This window comes from Polypterus senegalus, chromosome 6, assembly GCF_016835505.1.
Source record: "Polypterus senegalus isolate Bchr_013 chromosome 6, ASM1683550v1, whole genome shotgun sequence".
Lineage (NCBI taxonomy): Eukaryota > Metazoa > Chordata > Cladistia > Polypteriformes > Polypteridae > Polypterus > Polypterus senegalus.
Window position 1 is genome coordinate 115,862,202 of NC_053159.1, and position 18,562 is coordinate 115,880,763.

General features: G+C 38.5%; 1 protein-coding gene across 1 annotated transcript in view; it reads left to right on the plus strand.

Moving 5' to 3' along the window:
- Nucleotides 1-16,790, plus strand: part of ndufa10 (NADH:ubiquinone oxidoreductase subunit A10) — a 49,212-nt gene extending 32,422 nt beyond the window's left edge. The window contains exons 7-10 of the mRNA XM_039756857.1: nucleotides 756-810; nucleotides 8,981-9,066; nucleotides 14,641-14,749; nucleotides 16,546-16,790. Coding sequence (XP_039612791.1) covers nucleotides 756-810; nucleotides 8,981-9,066; nucleotides 14,641-14,749; nucleotides 16,546-16,614 — 319 coding nt within the window. The 3' untranslated portion in view covers nucleotides 16,615-16,790. The remainder of the gene's footprint in view (nucleotides 1-755; nucleotides 811-8,980; nucleotides 9,067-14,640; nucleotides 14,750-16,545) is intronic.
- Nucleotides 16,791-18,562: the final 1,772 nt, after the last annotated feature.

Sequence of the window (18,562 nt, forward strand, 5' to 3'; positions counted from 1 at the left end):
AGTCCAGGAGCTTTCCACTTGGACTTTCCTTGCCTGATGTCATCTTGGTGTGCACTCTTGCTCCTGGTAATCTCTTTCCCAGCAGGGTGACGCCTCACAATAGTAAAATGTAGTAATTATGTATTTAAAAAGAAGCATTTAAAACCCATTTGCACATGCAAAACATATACTGTAAACTATTACACCACTGCAAATATGGTCCAAGTGCATCATGTTGGACCAGTTATGTTTCATTTCTCTGATCAGTTTTAGAATTGTTTGTAGTTTAAATTGTCAGGTAGAAGCATAGCACAGCAATTAATAATGACTAAAAAAAATGTACAAGAAAAATAGTCTGTGCATTGTATATACTGTCTTTCACATTCATGCAGCAAGAATCACAGAGGAATTTAATACTGCTAATCAGTCTAAAATTATTTTAATGTTTGTTAAATCAATGCTACCTTCCCAACCAATTGTGTGCTTAAAGTATGAGTATGTTTAATGTTCTTCTGTAAATGTGTTGATTGACGCTTCATTCTTTCTCAGTCTTAAACATACATTGTTTTGGATGCCAACTTTTTCTGTAGAAGTCATTAAAATTTAATAGTAGACAAAAGGTAATTTAAAAAAGTAGATGCATATATTGTTTTTACCATCTTAAATAAATACTGTATTTCAAAAATGTAACTGTACAGATACTTTGAGCTTAATTATATCCGTATTCTTATTTGAATATCTGAAATTTGTTTTCTTAATGTTTTTTCTCTTTTAAGTGAAACATCTGAAGTGCTGGTGTATAATGCACATCAGTCACAAGATATTGAGAGGGTAAGTTCAAACAAATGAAAATTTGCATTCATCAGCTCTATAAGCCATACTGTATGTGTGTGTGCGTGTGTGAGAGAAAAAGCTATAACAAATATGGAGTCCCCTTACCCTAACATTACCCCTCTCAGACAATTGTATTTTAAGTGCTATAGCACAATGTTAAGCAAAGGTTTAGTGAAAAATGATGGCGGGAAAAAAATATTTACGTATGTGGCTGGTTTAAACTGGTTTGAAATGCATGGTTCATACTTGTATGAAAAATAAGTACATTCTGCAAGGAAAAAAATTCAAAGAACAACTAAAACTGTCATTACAAATAAATTATCACCTCTGATTTTGGGGTTGGTTAAATTGGCACATACCCAGCATCATCCATACTACACCTTGGGATGATATGATAAAGAATACTGTTGAAATGTAAATTACATTAGATAAACTTTATTAATCACATTGGGAAATTCAGATACAATTGTGCAATTTGTGAACCCTTTAGAATTTTCTATATTTCTGCATAAATATGACCTAAAACATCATCAGATTTTCACTCAAGTCCTAAAAGTAGATAAAAAGAAACCGGTTAAACAAATGAGACAAAAATATTATACTTGGTCATTTATTTATTGAGGAAAATGATCGAATATTACGTATTTGTGAGTGGCAAAAGTATGTGAACCTCTAGGATTAGCAGTTAGCTTTAAGGTGAAATTCGAGTCGGGTGTTTTTCAATCAATGGGATGACAATCAGGTGTGAGTGGGCACCCTGTGTTATTTAAAGAACAGGGATCTATCAAAGTCTGCTCTTCACAACACGTTTGTGGAAGTGTATCATGGCACGAACAAAGGAGATTTCTGAGGACCTCAGAAAAAGAGTTGTTGATGCTCATCAGGCTGGAAAAGGTTACAAAACCATCTCTAAAGAGTTTGGTCTCCACCAATCCACAGTCAGACAGATTGTGTACAAAAGGAGGAAATTCAAGACCATTGTTACCCTCCCCAGGAGTGGTCGACCAACAAAGATCCCTCCAAGAGCAAGGCGTGTAATAGTCGGCGAGGTCACAAAGGACCCCAGGGTAACTTCTAAGCAACTGAAGGCCTCTCTCACATTGGCTAATGTTCATGAGTCCACCATCAGGAGAACACTGAACAGCAATGGTGTGCATGGCAGGGTTGTAAGGAGAAAGCCACTACTCTCCAAAAAAAAACATTGCTGCTCGTCTGCAGTTTGCTAAAGATCACGTGGACAAACCAGAAGGCTATTAGAAGAATGTTTTGAAGATCATGTGGACAAACCAGAAGTTCTATTGGAAGAATGTTTTGTGGACGGATGAGAATTGAACTTTTTGGTTTACATAAAAAGCGTTATGTTTGGAGAAAGGAAAACACTGCATTCCAGCATAAGAACCTTATCCCATCTGTGAAACATTGTGGTGGTGGTAGTATCATGGTTTGGGCCTGTTTTGCTGCATCTGGGCCAGGACAGCTTGCCTTTATTGATGGAACAATGAATTCTGAATTATATCAGAGAATTCTAAAGGAAAATGGCAGGACATCTGTCCATGAACTGAATCTCAAGAGAAGGTAGGTCACGCAGCAAGACCACGAACCAAAGCACACAAGTCGTTCTACCAAAGAATGGATAAAGAAGAATAAAGTTAATGTTCTGGAATGGCCAAGTCAAAGTCCTGACCCTAATCCAATTGAAATGTTGTGGAAGGACTTGAAGCGAGCAGTTAATGTGAGGAAACCCACCAACATCCCCACAGGAATGGGCTAAAATTCCTTCAAGCCAGTGTGCAGGAATGTTTAAAAGTTACCGGAAACGTTTAGTTGCAGTTATTGCAGCAAAGGGGGGTCACACCAGATACTGAAAGCAAAGGTTCACATACTTTTGCCACTCACAAATATGTAATATCCGATCATTTTCCTCAATGAATAAATGACCAAGTATAATATTTTTGTCTCATTTGTTTAACTGGTTTCTCTCTATCTACTTTTAGGACTTGAGTGAAAATCTGATGATGTTTTAGGTCATATTCATACAGAAGTATAGAAAATTATAAAGGGTTCACAAACTTTCAAGCACAACTGTAATACAAGATAATGTTTTATTCCTAAGAATCACTAAAGCAGAGAAATGGAGCATATGGGCGCAAGAGAATTTTGTGGATAAAAAATTGTTGAAAATTTGTAACAACTTTTCTGTGACATTTTACTGAACTTTGTTTTTGTAAGTATTCATTTTTGGTAAAGATCAATGAGGGAAAATGCACCTGTATATCAATTACAGGTTATAATAGCAAAACCACATCTTTCTTGAGCATGATTGCTTACTTGGAGTGCTTTAAGGTAATTAAATAATTTTTGAAAATATTACATAATTTACAATGATTATATCAGAATTCACTTTATTAGCCAGACACACTGATGTGTAGTAAGAATTTGTCTTGATAGTATTGGTGCAACATACAAGGAAAACGCAGAATACAAAAGACAAATATAAGAAGATAAAATATAAAATGGTAAAATATAATGCACCATACAAGGGTGATACAAAAAAATAAAGCAATAGGAAGATTAAAATGTCCAGGCAGTCTAGTGTGCAGGTATACGTAGATACTGAGTAGAAGCTCAGTCCGTGGGGAAAAAACTGTTCAGGTGACGTGGTGTTTTAGCTTTCACTGCCCAAAGACATTTGTTGGAGGGAAGACTGCGGAACAGGTGAGTCAGATCAGCCATGATGTTTGCGGCCTTCTTCCTTACCCTGGACTCGTATAGGACTTCAGTGTGCAATAAGTTACAGCTTATGATCCTTTCACAAGCTTTGATGATGTACTGCAGATTGTCCTTAGCCTGAACAGAGGCAGCACCAAACCAGTTACAGATGAGGTCAGAAGGGACTCGATGATGGCTGTGTAGAACTGATGGGCTTTCTTAATAATGCATGTGATTTTATTGTCCCACTTAAGGTTTTGTGAAAGCACAGTACCCAGAAATTTAAATGACTCTGTCATCCCAATGGATTTTTTTTTATTTTGAATGTTAAGTCCAAATTCTAATGGCTGCACCACAATGTCAGATTTTCCACCTCTCGTCTATATATGGACTCATCATTGTTTGAAATCAGGCCTAATAGTGTTATGTCATCTGCAAATTTAACAAGTCTGACAGAAGAATCGCCAGAGGTACAGTCATTTGTATAATGTGAGAGGAGTAGTGGGGGAAAGAACGCATCCCTGCCGTGTACCAGTACTAAGGGTTAATGGGTCAGACATGTATGTGTCAAACCGCACGTACTGTTTAATTTCTGTAAGAACGTCTGTGATCCAATGGTAGGTTGAACTAGGCCGTTTGAACAGGGTGAGTTTCTTATCTAGGAGCTCTGGGAGGATTGTATTGAAAGCAGAGATAAAGTCCACAAACAAGATCCTCACATATGCCCCTGGCTTATCAACGTGTTGGTAAATAAAGCTCAGACCTAAATTCACTGGTCATCCATAGACCAGTTCGCTTTGTGTGCAAACTGAAATGGGTCCAGAAAGTCTTTTGTTGCATTCTTGTGGTAATTCCAAATAAAGTGTTCAAAGGTCTTCATCACCACGGCGGTTAAAGCTACTGGTTTGTAGACATTTACGCCTGTGACCTTTGATTTTTTTTCTTTGCTGTTGGAATGATAGTGGAGGTCTTGAAGCAGGCAGGAACAGTGTACAGATCCAGAGATTGGTCGAAAATGTCTTCAAATACTGTAGACAACTGGTCTGCGCAGTGCTCGAGTATAGAAGGCGAAATAAAGTCCGGGCCTGCAGCCTTTTTAAGATTTTCCTTTTTGATGACACTGCAGAAGAAGAGGAGGAGTGTAGATATGCTGTATAAGTATCTGATGTTGTGTAGCATCCACTCATAGTGGGAGAGTGGAAGTCTTCATTGCAGATTAGTTTGGTATTGCTGCAAGTACAGAGACTGTAGTTACAGAGCTCTTTGATTACAACACACTTAATGTTGTTTAATAGTATGGTTGCTCTATATTCACGCTTGTGACCCTGCTCTGGATTAAGTGGGTTAGACAATGACATATGTGGATGCTACTAGTTGAAATACTGGGGGCCAAAGTTGGTTCTTTTTAGGGATTACATTTTTCAGATTTTTTTTTTTTTTTTTATCTCATCCAAAGCAATTTATAAACAGTACACACTACAGATATTCATGTGGTTAAGTACCGGTGACAACAAACAGATTATAGACCTTAGGGCAGTTGTCCTTTTTTAAAATTAGCTACAATTGCAGAAAACAATGAACTGGTGAGCCACACAGCACAAATCAACATAAAGGTTAACATGGGTGGTAAAAATCATTTATTTGTCTGCTTCATACAACATATCAACCATACCTGTCTACTACACAGCAATATCTCATCTCTTAAAATTGAGATTTGGTAACACATCTGGGTAGTTACATGTGTCTAAATGACAGTTAGAATGCCCTAGCTGACGGCTGTTGTGGCCATTCTTTTTAGTCAGTCCACATCCAGACACATGTTGGTCAGTCATTTCCAGTGATTTGTCTTTATCATATTTATTGTGGTAAACATAGACTCGCAATGATGTATGTTTGCTTAAAGGACATCACAGTTTGCACAGAGAGAAGTCGTCAGGTCAGAAACATTGTGACCAGTACTACTTCTGAGTTTATCTTTCCTACATCTGCGACTGTACATTTAATTTTGCATTGCAGCACAGGAATGCTAATTGATGACTGAGGCCTGGGAGTACGCACTTACATAAAAATGCAAATCAGTAAAATTGGAAAAACTCACTGTTGTCCTTCACATCCTGGCATCTCAGTTCAGGTTTACATGCAGGAGTGCTTTGTCATTTGTCAGTTATTTATGATCACAGGTGTCTGTTTTGGAAAGAGAACGAGTTTTTCATTAAACATACACAATACGTTGATTTTATTCATGGATTCTTGTAACACACCTGGCACTTCACCAAGGTTTTTTCCCCTTTCCCTTTGAGCTTAGTCAATGGAGGCTCTGATTGGGACACTCGAGAGACTGAGTGAGGAGTCTGACTGTCTGGGCTTGCGAGTGTCCTGAATAAAAACCAAGATCCAGGCCTTTAATGACCTCTTGGGCACAGCTATCAGCAGTGTGCCTGTTTGTGGAGAGTGTGTTGACCTTGTTGAGAGGTTTGCTTACCTTGGCAGTAACATTCATGTCTCTGGTGACTCTTCCTATGAAGTCAGTAGACGTTTTGGGAGAGCATGGGGGTCATGAGGTCGCTGGAAAGGGGTGTGTGGCGCTCCTGATATCTGTGCAAAAGGACGAAGGTCCAAGTCTTTAGAGTCCTGGGGCCTCATGTATAACGCCGTGCGTAGAACTCGCACTATAACATGGCGTAAGCACAAAAGCCGAAATGTGCTTACGCACAGAAAAATCCAGATGCAGGAATCTGTGCGTATCCCAACTTCCACGTCCTTCCGCTACATAAATCCCGATCAGCGTGAAAACTAACGCTCGTGCACGCGCATTTTGTAACGCCCCAAATCCTCCCAGAATTACGCCTATTTGAATATGCAAATCAATATAAATCGCCCTTAAGCGCAGCCTTCTGTGAAAAGACAATGGGAAAGGCACGGGGAAAATATAAGAATTTCAGCGCATACCAAGTGGAGGCAAATGAAAAACATACTATTTGTTCAAATAAACCGTGGTATAATCAACAAAATGAAGCTGATCGAGTGACATAGCGTGTTGGAGAAACTTGAAAGCTCACATTCACAAAATCGCACAGTGCCGGAAATAAAAAAGAAGTCACATATCAAAGTTGCCGTGAAAAGAAGAGTTGTAAGCCCACTGTCTGAGTGTCATATGAAAGCTTATTAGGGTACAGAGAAAAAAGGCACACGGTGGGGAAAAAGCACAAAATGTCAACTTTAATCTCGAATTTTCCACTTTAATCACGTAGTTTATTTTGTCATTTAGTAGAACATCATAAACTTCATCTTAAAATCGTTTAATTAACCAGTTTCTCAAAATTACATAGTAATTAAAGTAGCACGTTAAATGCTTTGTTTTATATTTGATCTTCTACTCGTATGTGCTCTATGTGTGTGAATCACTACTTGCTTCTTAAACTGGCTCTCTTCCTCCAACTGGACACAGAGTCCATTACATTTGTGATATTACAGCTCTCTGAATAACTAAAATACTGAGATGTATACGTGATGTTATTTTCATGATGATAGGAGCTAAAGCACATTATTAAACGTGTGTTTCATGAGCCTCGTGCTCATGACAAGCATTTACCTTTTGTCGAAATTTGTCGCTGCGTTTTTAGCTGTGTTGTTGTTTTCTCTTTCTGTTTTATATTCAATATATATTGGCGTGGCCGCCCCAAGAGTCCTTGCTTTTCTTTCCTCAAGTAACCGATCGCCACGCAATCAGCTCTGTAATAGAAGTTAAGCCATCTGTAAGCTTAGCGCCGATTCTTCAAAACGTTTAAAGAACATTGAAATATCTTCGTAGTACATGTTTAATTATTCTATCCTTCACGACACTCCCAGTGAAGAATATAGATTATTTAAATGAAGTTAAAGTTTTATGTGTATAATTTAACAAACATATTTTGCTGCATTTCACCTTAAAAATGATATCGTCATCATATGTAAATACGCGCTTTATAAAGTGGCTCAGGTTGTGAGATATTATAACTGTAGTGCAAGTTTACAGTGGGGTGAGTGTACTTATAAGTACAAACCGTTCTACAAGGTGCTATTGACTGAGTGCATTTAAAGTGAGACGCTAAAGCAGTTATGGTATTTGGAATACTATGGCTGTTCCCCGGACCATTATATTGTTACGAGTTAATTACAATCAGATGCGTTACACTAATAAACAATATGCGGTTAGTTTCAGTGTATTTATAAAGCCGCGTCATGAAAATAAGGAGTAATCACACAAGAACAGTACCATTGCTTTGACGCTGGGTGCCGCCAGTTTGCAAAACCGAGCGGAGAACTTGCGTACGACAAGGCATGAAGTACCGTGGAAAAGTGCGTGGCTTTACGCCAAGTGTAGGCTTTATACATCGCGATTTGAACGTGGAAAAGTTCTTACGCAACATTTCTGTGCGTACGCACCGTTTATACATGAGGCCCCTGGTGCTTCCTGTCTTGCTATATGGTTTTGAGACATGGACGCTATTCAGTGACCTGAGACGAAGACTGGACTCCTTTGGTACTGTGTCTCTCCACAAAATCCTTGGGTACCGTTGGTTTAACTTTGTATCGAATGAGCGGTTTCTCATGGAGTCCCGAATGAGGCACATTACCTGCATTGTGAGGGAGCGTCAGTTATAGCACTACGGTCATGTGGCGTGTTTCCCTGAGGGTGATCCGGCTCGTATGATCCTCATTTTTAGGGTACCCGAGTGGCTGGACCAGGCCGAGGGGTCACTCACATAACACCTGGCTGTGGCAGATACAAGGTCATTTCCGGAGGGCAGGACTGGATCGCATGTCTGCCTGGGGGTTGCAAACTGGGATACCGAGTTGTTTCGCCATGTAGTGGGTGCGGCAACACACCGTACCAGTGCATGCTCCCCAACTTGACTTGACTTTGAGCTTCATATTCAGTGTCTTCTAATCGCATTTGGTGTTAGTCAAAAAGGCCAGTGTGATAATCCAGTGTGGAGTTTCCAATTCTGGATGTCTCTTCCTCATGCAGCATATCTTGGTAGGGAGTTTAGATAGCATTCAAGTACTCTTCTGCAAGACCGCCATCCCACATTACTCTGCTCACAGGAGCTTTGTAATACCCAAGGCATAAAGTAGAACTGCCGAAAGAGGGGGCATAGCTGAAGTGCAAGCAGAAGGCGCAAACACAGACTTGAAATCATTGATTTCAGCAACTAAACAAGTGTTTGCCTTTTTTATGTAAACCATTTCATGTGTAACTGTAGCTAAACTGGCCCAAGCTTGCAAGCTTAGTTTATATGTTGGGAGTCCTGGTGCAATAAGTAACAATTGTCTTGGTCATACTGCCACTTTTAAATTTAAGAAAAGTTTTTGTTTGGTATACAAAGCATGCAGAATTTAGTAGTGTATGCAGATCCTGTAGTGTTTTAGCAAGCAATTGTTTTGAATTTATTTTTTGTCTATTTTTTAATTGTAGGTGACAGAAGATATAGAATTCCTGAAATTCGAAAAGGGTCCATGGTTAGAGCAGGATGATATCTCCTTCCATCACCTCCGAATGCTGTGAGTTTTTTTTTTTTATTATTATTCTTTCCTAAAATAAATGCTGTCTTCTCATGCAAATACAAATATTAATTTTCATAATGCAGGTAAAACGTTCTTCCAAGTAAAAATCTAAATAAATTAACCATTGTTAGTTAAACTGTACATTAAAATAGTTCACTGTTACATGTATCAGGTTTTGATGTATGTGTTTGGCAGGAAAGTAATTTTCATCTTATAATGAATTGTGCTTAGCAAAACTTGTCAGATATTTTGTTCAGGATGAAGAGATGTGTTCCTTTAGCTGAGCACTGATTTGCAGTCTGTGAATGTAAACATATTGTGGAAAATATAGTTAAACCTTAGGAATTCTTTTCATTCTTTGCTGTTATATTTATACAGCTAAATATAGAAAGGTAGACCAGAGGAAACTATTAACTCTTTGATGGCCCATTAAATCTGACCAACCTTCCCTTATCTAAGACCTTTAGTCCATTTTATACATAAAACACTACATATAAATGGTGGAAATTGGCTAATCTACACACTAGCCAAGTAGAAACAGCAACATTTACTTCCAGCTTGTGTAGCTCAAAATACTATCCAAAATGTCAAAGAACAATTTGCAAGAAAAGAAAAACAAATAAAAACAGGCAAGAATAATAATGAATAAATAATGTACAAGAATAAACCAATATGCATTTACATAAAATAGATAAGAATTAATAGAAAAGCAGAGACCTTGCATATAGTATCCTTTTTTTTTCACTAAAAATGAATCTGATAATTTAGTTCAGATTACCAGACAGGACAGGAAAAGAAACAAGAACTGGAGATAAGCTGATGAATAAAACAAAATCTGCAGGAGTTCCAAGGCCAAAAGACCATCCAGCCCCCTCCGTGCATTCTGCTGACCACCAAAGGGTATCTGCATATGCAAATGAGGTTTTTCAGGAGGACAATGCTGTGTGCCTCTAAACTAAGAAGATCTTACATTTATTTATGTGGCTGATGCCTTTACCTAAAGTCCCTCACAACATTTATAATACAATTGGTTACATTTCTTTTGGTTTTCCAGTTGGAACATAGGCAGGTCAAGTGACTTGCTCAGGGTCACACGGTGTCAGTCCAAAGCCTTAACCACTGCACCACGCTGCCTGCCTTAGAATTGTTGCACTAACGCACCCAATATAGTCAGTATAATGCAGTGATTTTTCCCAAACCTGAGCTCAGTTAAGTTGTTTCACCTTGTGCCATAGATGGCCGATCAATTTGAAGTTCAGATCCACCAATGCTCAAGAAGTCAAGGCTATTAGGAAGGCAAATGTGGAATCCACTCCCTTAGGGTGGTACTGCTAAGAGTGTATTTTATGAAAGGCAGTAAGGGGGACAGGCTGGTTAGTTCAAAGGGGTAAAGCATTTTGAAAGGTATTTTAAGCACTGTTATCTGCTGAGTAGATGAATTTATTCAATGAATATAACAACTTTGTTATTCACAATGATTATTTTAAGATAAATATGGTTTTGGAAAAATAAAATCATGCGTTTGCCCTGGCATTTTTCTGAATAATTCTCGTAAATGCTAAACTTAAAGTTTACAGATACAGTGGTACCTTGAGATACGAGTGCCCCAACGTATGAGTTTTTTTTTTTGAGATACAAGCTGTCACTATGTCGATTTTTTGTCTTGAGATCAGAGCCAAAATTCGAAATACGAGCCATCTATTTAATGACACTTGCCTAACACTTGACTTTATGGAAAAGAAACTGATCGTGCAGCGGCGCTATTTAACACTAGAATTACCGGAGCCTACGAAAAAACTCGTAATTCCGTCCCACCTTAAATCGCTTCTTAAAATCGTTCACAGCTCTCCACCAGCGTCTTTTGTCATCTAAATGTGCTGATAAAAATCAGGCTGCAAGCAGCCGGCTATTCCATCCCCCACCGACTTAGAACGTGCACAAACTTCTCCCAGCTCATGCCTTGATTGATTATCTAGGAGTGAAGTGGAGTTTTAGAGTGGAAAGAATAGATTATTATTTGGAATACACGCATTTCACGTGTGTTCCGTTTCTACAGTAATCCGTGTAAACACATTTTTAAAACAGAAACGTTTTTCATATTGTAGTAGTAAATGACAAAATGTAAGCATAAACTATATAATGTATGAAGCCTGAAGTCCAAATATCAAACACTTTCACAAAAGGTACACATATAACAGAACAAGTATGCTGTTATTCAAAAATATAACTGCAGAAAAAAGCCACCTTAGCATGCCATATTGACACGCACGTACTGCAGCTGCCACAGTAGCATAATGGTATCAGCCGCTGACTGGTATCCAAAAGCTCATGAGTTCGATCCCACATGGCTCAGTTTTGAGAAGTAAACTGCTCTTATTCTTACTATTTTAGAATAAAAACATGCATTTGATTTCAGTGTGTAACAGCCAGTAATTTATGATACTTGTAAAGGTTAGTTTTTTTTTATTCACTTTTCATTCTCAGTCGTGTTCAGGATCCTTCCCTACCCCCCATCTGAGAATGCTGTTTTCACATAAAGATGCGCGTGGCTCTGCAGCGTACTTGTGACTGCATTCTCGTACCAATGCTTGCGAACTGAAGTGCCTGCGTGCACTTTTCGTGGCATTACACGCCTATTTTTTAGCATGCCCGTGTCGCTCAAACACAGGAACATATGTTGGTGTACAAGAATAAAAAACAAGTGCACTTTTATTCTAGACTATAAGTGAAGAAAAAATAAAGCAAGTTACAGTAGGCGGTTGATACGACAGCTTGCGTGGTGCAATGCTAAGAACTGCTGATTTCCGATCCATGCTATATAAAATCATCACATTCAAATATTAACAATTTCCACACACCCTTCCTACATTCACGACATGTGTACTTGTTGCAGTGTACACATCTCTCTGGGCTATGGTTCCTATTACACTGAATGAGCACCTGACATTGTACTTTCTTCCCTATATAAATAACATTCGAGTATAGCGCGTCTCCAAATAAATCACATTTGAGTTATAGCGCGTCTTTATGTGAAAACAGCATTGTCAGATTGGGGGAATCGTGAACGCGACTGAGAGAATGGAACTGAATAAAAAAAGACTGAAATCAAATGTATGTTTTATTCTAAAATAGTTAAGTACATGCAATATTATTTGAAAGCGAACAGCGTCAGATCGGGTATTCAAACCCGATCTGACGCTGTTCGTTTTCAAATAATATTGCATTAGTGCGATGATGTTTTTACATATATTGTCTCTTTCATTCATCTTGCGGTTTGTAATCAGTGACCGCGTGTTTTTTCCCCGATCTTGCCAGTTCGCACATGTTGCTGTATGGTGCTGTTTCTTTTGTACTCCAGGACATGCAGAGGACAGAAAAGTACAGAGCAGTAAGTTCAGCGCTATATGCAATCAGACAGACAAACAGGCAGAGAAGGCACTAGATATATAAATAAACAGGGAAGGCACTGTATAATAGATATATAAAAACAGCTAAGGTGATAGGTAGGAAGGAAAGGCACTATATGATAGGCAGACAGGGAAGCTCCTATATAATAATACTGTTATTACTATGTAGATAGACAGGGAGTTCAGCGTGCAGCGTGTATTCAAACCCGATCTGACGCTGTTCGCTTTCAAATAATATTGCATGTACTTAACTATTTTAGAATAAAAACATACATTTGATTTCAGTCTTTTTTTTTTTATTCAGTTCCATTCTCTCAGTCGCGTTCACGATCAAATCCCCAATCTGACAATGCTGTTTTCACATAAAGACGCTATAACTCAAATGTGATTTATTTGGAGACGCTATACTCGAATGTGATTTATATAGGGAAGAAAGTACAATGTCAGGTGCTCATTCAGTGTAATAGGAACCATAGCCCAGAGAGATGTGTACACTGCAACAAGTACACATGTCGTGAATGTAGGAAGGGTGTGTGGAAATTGTTAATATTTGAATGTGATGATTTTATATAGCACGGATCGGAAATCAGCAGTTCTTAGCATTGCACCACGCAAGCTGTCGATCAACCGCCTACTGTAACTTGCTTTATTTTTTCTTCACTTATAGTCTAGAATAAAAGTGCACTTGTTTTTTATTCTTGTACACCAACATATGTTCCTGTGTTTGAGCGACACGGGCATGCTAAAAAAAATAGACGTGTAATGCCACGAAAAGTGCACGCAGGCACTTCAGTTCGCAAGCATTGGTACGAGAATGCAGTCACAAGTACGCTGCAGAGCCACGCGCATCTTTATGTGAAAACAGCATTCTCAGATGGGGGTAGGGAAGGATCCTGAACACGACTGAGACTGAGAATGAAAAGTGAATAAAAAAAAAAAACAACCTTTACAAGTATCATAAATTACTGGCTGTTACACACTGAAATCAAATGCATGTTTTTATTCTAAAATAGTAAGAATAAGAGCAGTTTACTTCTCAAAACTGAACCATGTGGGATCGAACTCATGAGCTTTTGGATACCAGTAAGCGGCTGATACCATTATGCTACTGTGTCAGCTGCAGTACGTACGTGTCAATATGGCATGCTAAGGTGGCTTTTTTCTGCAGTTATATTTTTGAATAACAGCATACTTGTTCTGTTATATGTGTACCTTTTGTGAAAGTGTTTGATATTTGGACTTCAGGCTTCATACATTATATAGTTTATGCTTACATTTTGTCATTTACTACTACAATATGAAAAACGTTTCTGTTTTAAAAATGTGTTTACACGGATTACTGTAGAAACGGAACACACGTGAAATGCGTGTATTCCAAATAATGATCTATTCTTTCCACTCTAAAACTCCACTTCACTCCTAGATAATCAATCAAGGCATGAGCTGGGAGAAGTTTGTGCACGTTCTAAGTCGGTGGGGGGATGGAATAGCCGGCTGCTTGCAGCCTGATTTTTATCAGCACATTTAGATGACAAAAGACGCTGGTGGAGAGCTGTGAACGATTTTAAGAAGCGATTTAAGGTGGGACGGAATTACGAGTTTTTTCGTAGGCTCTGGTAATTCTAGTGTTAATGACACTTGCCTAACTCATTTCAGAAACATGCTAAAGAGGAGGACTAAACAAAGCTCCTTGGACAGGTTTCTATTGAAACGCCCTGCGAATGAAAGTGACGAAAGCGTGGCAAAAAAGAAAAAAAACTAGTGAAGAAGAAAATTAAGTTAAGCAAAAGTGAAGTGAAAGAAAAAAACCTTACAATACACTAATTGGCTTCACCAATATCTGTTTATTTCTTTAGATTCTCTTTAGGTTTTATTTTGTTTGTATACAATATTTGTTCATTATAAATTCATTTTTCTTATGTTGAAAACATTTAACAAAAAATTGGGGTGGTTTTTTTGGGGGCTGGCACGAATTAATCTCATTTCAATGGGGAAAATTGATTTTAGATACGAGCATTTTGACTTGCGAGCTCGGTCACTGAACAGATTAAACTCGTATCTCAAGGTATCACTATATTTTAAATTTTGTGTATTCATATAGTTTTGAAACTTGATCCTTCTAACAAGTTTTTCTAAATTCCTTGCTTTTTGCCTTCATTTTTAGGGTAGAAAATAAGGAGAGGGTGACTGACCTCATTTGTATCCCGAAATTCCTCCCAGAGATTACAATAGGAGCTCATGAATATGATGAAGCCTATTATGCTTATAGATCGGTAAGGATGAATGGCCAGAGCGAACTGTCCCTGCATTTCTTGGGTGTTAAATATGCTGTGAAGTATTTGTTCTTCTTCATATTTATTTCAAATTGTTTAGAATAACTTGATGTTTCCCCCATAATATTTCATGATGTACAGTTCCATAGAAAGGTCTGATCACTGCAGGCCAAATAACCTATTGCTCTGACATTTGAAGTGAAAAATAGTAATTACAACTTCATCAGCAAACAAATGAAAATAACATTTTTATGAAAATATTGATGTACAGTTATGATTTATGCGATGGACTAAAAAAATGTAAAAAGATATGAAAGAGTAAATGAGGCATTTGTAAAAGTCTAGGCACCTTTTCAGTTATAAGGTTTTAGAACTCACTGGGTTCATTCAGTTTGTTTTTGTATGGACATCTTCACTGGGTGCAAGTGTAGAGCACATTAAGTCCTCGGATAAAATTACGTAATAAAGACATAGGTTTATTTAAACAGACAGGAAAACAAAGAGGTTTTAAATGGATTAAAATAAATGGAGACCAGCAATATCTGTCCATTAGTTAACTGTTGAACAATGTTGGAGAAAGATGATCTGCTGTGGCAATCCCTAACAGGAATAGCTGAAAGAAGTAGTTAACTACTGAACAATGGCTCATCAGTTAGCATCAATAAGGTTGTCAATCTGGTCTGGCTTAGCTTGTTAGATGTCTGGTCAAGAATTGTCTTTCTGAATTGTCTGCTGCTGACAGTTCCAGAGCGACTCTTTAAAATTTGTGTAACACTCAACAACCTCGGGCTCTTCTAAGTAACTGACTGAAAATCAGAACATTGAGATCTTTTAATGGCCTTCCCCTGCTTTGTGGACATCAGTGAGTTCACAGTCTGAAATGGCATTAAGGTAAGTCAGTTCTGGGGAACCAAGGGGGTCCACACAAGAATTGGAAGACCACAAAAACAGACGGGTAGAACAGCTTGTATACTTCAGCAGGAAAGCAAAGCAGAAGCCCCAGAAGACTTCAGGGGACTTGCAGGCGAGTTTAACTGAGAACAGAGTGGTGCTGACCTGCTCTGCTGTGCCACATTACTTGCTTACATGGACAGGACCTTCAGAAGGAACCCTCACCTGTCATCTCAGTATACAAAACAACATCTTTATGAGGCAGTGCTGCGGAGGACATCGAGCTCTGGTGGGTGTTGTGTTGGAAGAGAGAAAGGAAAGGACGCCTTGGCCTGCGTTTAGTGGGGGAGCTGAATCTGTTATGCCTTGGGTTGGTTCGGGAGTTAATGGGCACAGGGAACATTGGAAGAGTACAGGGAAGAATGGATCCCACGAAATCTCAACAATTCTGTGAGGAGAACGTCTGACAGGAAACTGAAACTAAAAAAATGATGGCTTCTACAAGACAACGAACTAAAACACACTTGGAAATTTAGTGGGAAGCACCTCCAGAAACATGAGGTGAAGGTTTTGGAATGGACCTCACAGTCGCCAGACGTGAACATCATGGACAGTCTTCAGTTAGATCTTAAATGTGCTGGGCATACAAGACAAGGCCACCCAAGAACACTGCGCAGCCTGATGGGAAACATTTCCAAAAGAAGAATCCGGACGCGTTTGCAGGGGCTGTTAGTAAGTACTGACTTGCTAGGATACCCAAACGTGTGCCAACTGCCACATTTACTCCTTTTTTAGTTGATCAAATAAATTGTAACTGTACATGAACATTGTCATTAAAAAAAAATCATTTTTTTAGTTTGCTCTCAAGTTGTAATCTGTCATTGTTCCTCCTTTTTGTTTCCCAGCTTCCTGGCAAGAAATACTGTCCTGGATACAATGAGGACGTGGGGGACAAGTACATCTGGCTGAAATAAAGCTGCACCTGCCATTGTAGTCCACGCTGTAACAGGGAAAGCATTCAGCCATCGCAGAGAGTGCCGGACGTCTAGCCGGCTCCCATCCTGTGGTACTGTTGTTAATTCTACACCATTCTGGGATTCTTGATTCCAGCTGTATTATATAAATTAATAAATGAAAATATTGCCAAGTTTTTTTTTCCCTCATATTTTTTTGTTTTTAATGCTTCCTTGTATTTTTGATTCCTAAACTGTGCTTCTTGCTTTCAAAAATCAAAGATTTGTTTTGTTACCTTCTACACACATCTCATTCACACACACACACACACACACACGAGGTAATCGTAATATCGCAGCAAGCGTTCAGGATACTTACTCCTGCTTTCCTCTCTTTGGTGCTGGCAGAAGCAACAGTTCTTGCAATGCTTGATTTTGTTTTAAACCAATAAAAAAAAAAAGTTTGAATTCGTGTAAGTTGCCCTAATTCAGGGCGTTCTGAAGAAATGTAATGACTTGCTCCATGAGAGAGAAGTACGTAAGAAATAAAAAGACTTGCATCAAATATTTAAACATTTAAATTGAATTCGACATTTTAAAATTTTAAAGTTTAAATATTTGCGATTGTAATATTAATTTGTCGTGTTTTCATGCTCTTATAGCTAGATGCCTAGTAAAGGATCAGAAATTAAAAATAGCATACTCGTAATCACTGACCTTGAAATTGTTAACAACAATACCCTGCATGCTTGTTACAATTTGTAATTTTTAACCTTCTGCGAGTGATTCTTAGGGCCAGTTTATACTTCACGCTCAGAACGCGTACGCGCCCGCATCATGGCTGCCACACATCCCCAGCGTTCATTTGATGCGTCCTCTGAGCAGGTCCTCAGAAATTTAACACATGCGCAAGTTGCAGTACCAGAAGAAAGTCGGGGAGAGCAGTGTGATCAAGTTGAAACGTGACGTCAGAGTCTCTGGTTACCAGAAAGCCGCTTTGCAGATCCTACGAGATCGGTGTGCACGCTTCAATGTTTGAATGGTTCGATGTGGTCAAGCAACATGCCGACATACAGATGCACTCGTGGTGCTTTTATATTCAAGCATCGCATATTCCCCAATGTAGTGACAACGATACATTTCAAAAGTCTCACATACTGTCTTCTGTGCTGTCTTTTTTTTTTGCACCTTCACAGCAGCATCACAATGTACGGCAGAGTATTTGAGCCACAGAGAAAAACATTAACGGCATGGTGAAAAGATGTATTTTGTGATTAAAGTGGAAATTTCAGCTTTAATCTCGTAGTTTATTTTATCATTAAAGTAGACGTCAGTTGTTAATCGCTATGTGCATTTGGGGCTTCCTCCTGACCTGACAGCAGCAATCGCCACACAGAACACATTACATTTGTGATATTCCAGCTCTCTGCACATTTAGAATCCTTAGACTTGTACTTGATATCACTTTCATGACGAAATGCATTTAAATATACAATCAAAGTAAAAAGTATGTGAACCCCTAGGCGTTATCTATATTTATGTCTAATTCCCATATAAAACATGGTTGTATCTTCATGTAAGTCACAATAATGAACAAACACAGTCTCCTATAGCTAAAGATACACAGATTTTCAGAGAATTTTTGACCATATTGAATAAATCATTCAAACTGTGAAACTGAAAGCTGGAAAAAGTAAGTGAACCCTAAGCTAATTTTTTTAAAAAGCTAGTTTATTAATCTCAAGGGGAGATTCACATACTCCAGCAGCAGCATACTGATAAAGAACAATATTACATTAAAGAGTGATAACAATGAAGGTAAAACAGACAATAACTTTGTATAATGTTAAAGTTTACCCCCCAGTGGATTTGAAGAGTCACATAGTGTGAGGGAGGAACGATCTCCTCAGTCTGTCAGTGGAGCAGGGCAGTGACAGCAGTCTGTCGCTGAAGCTGCTCCTCTGTCTGG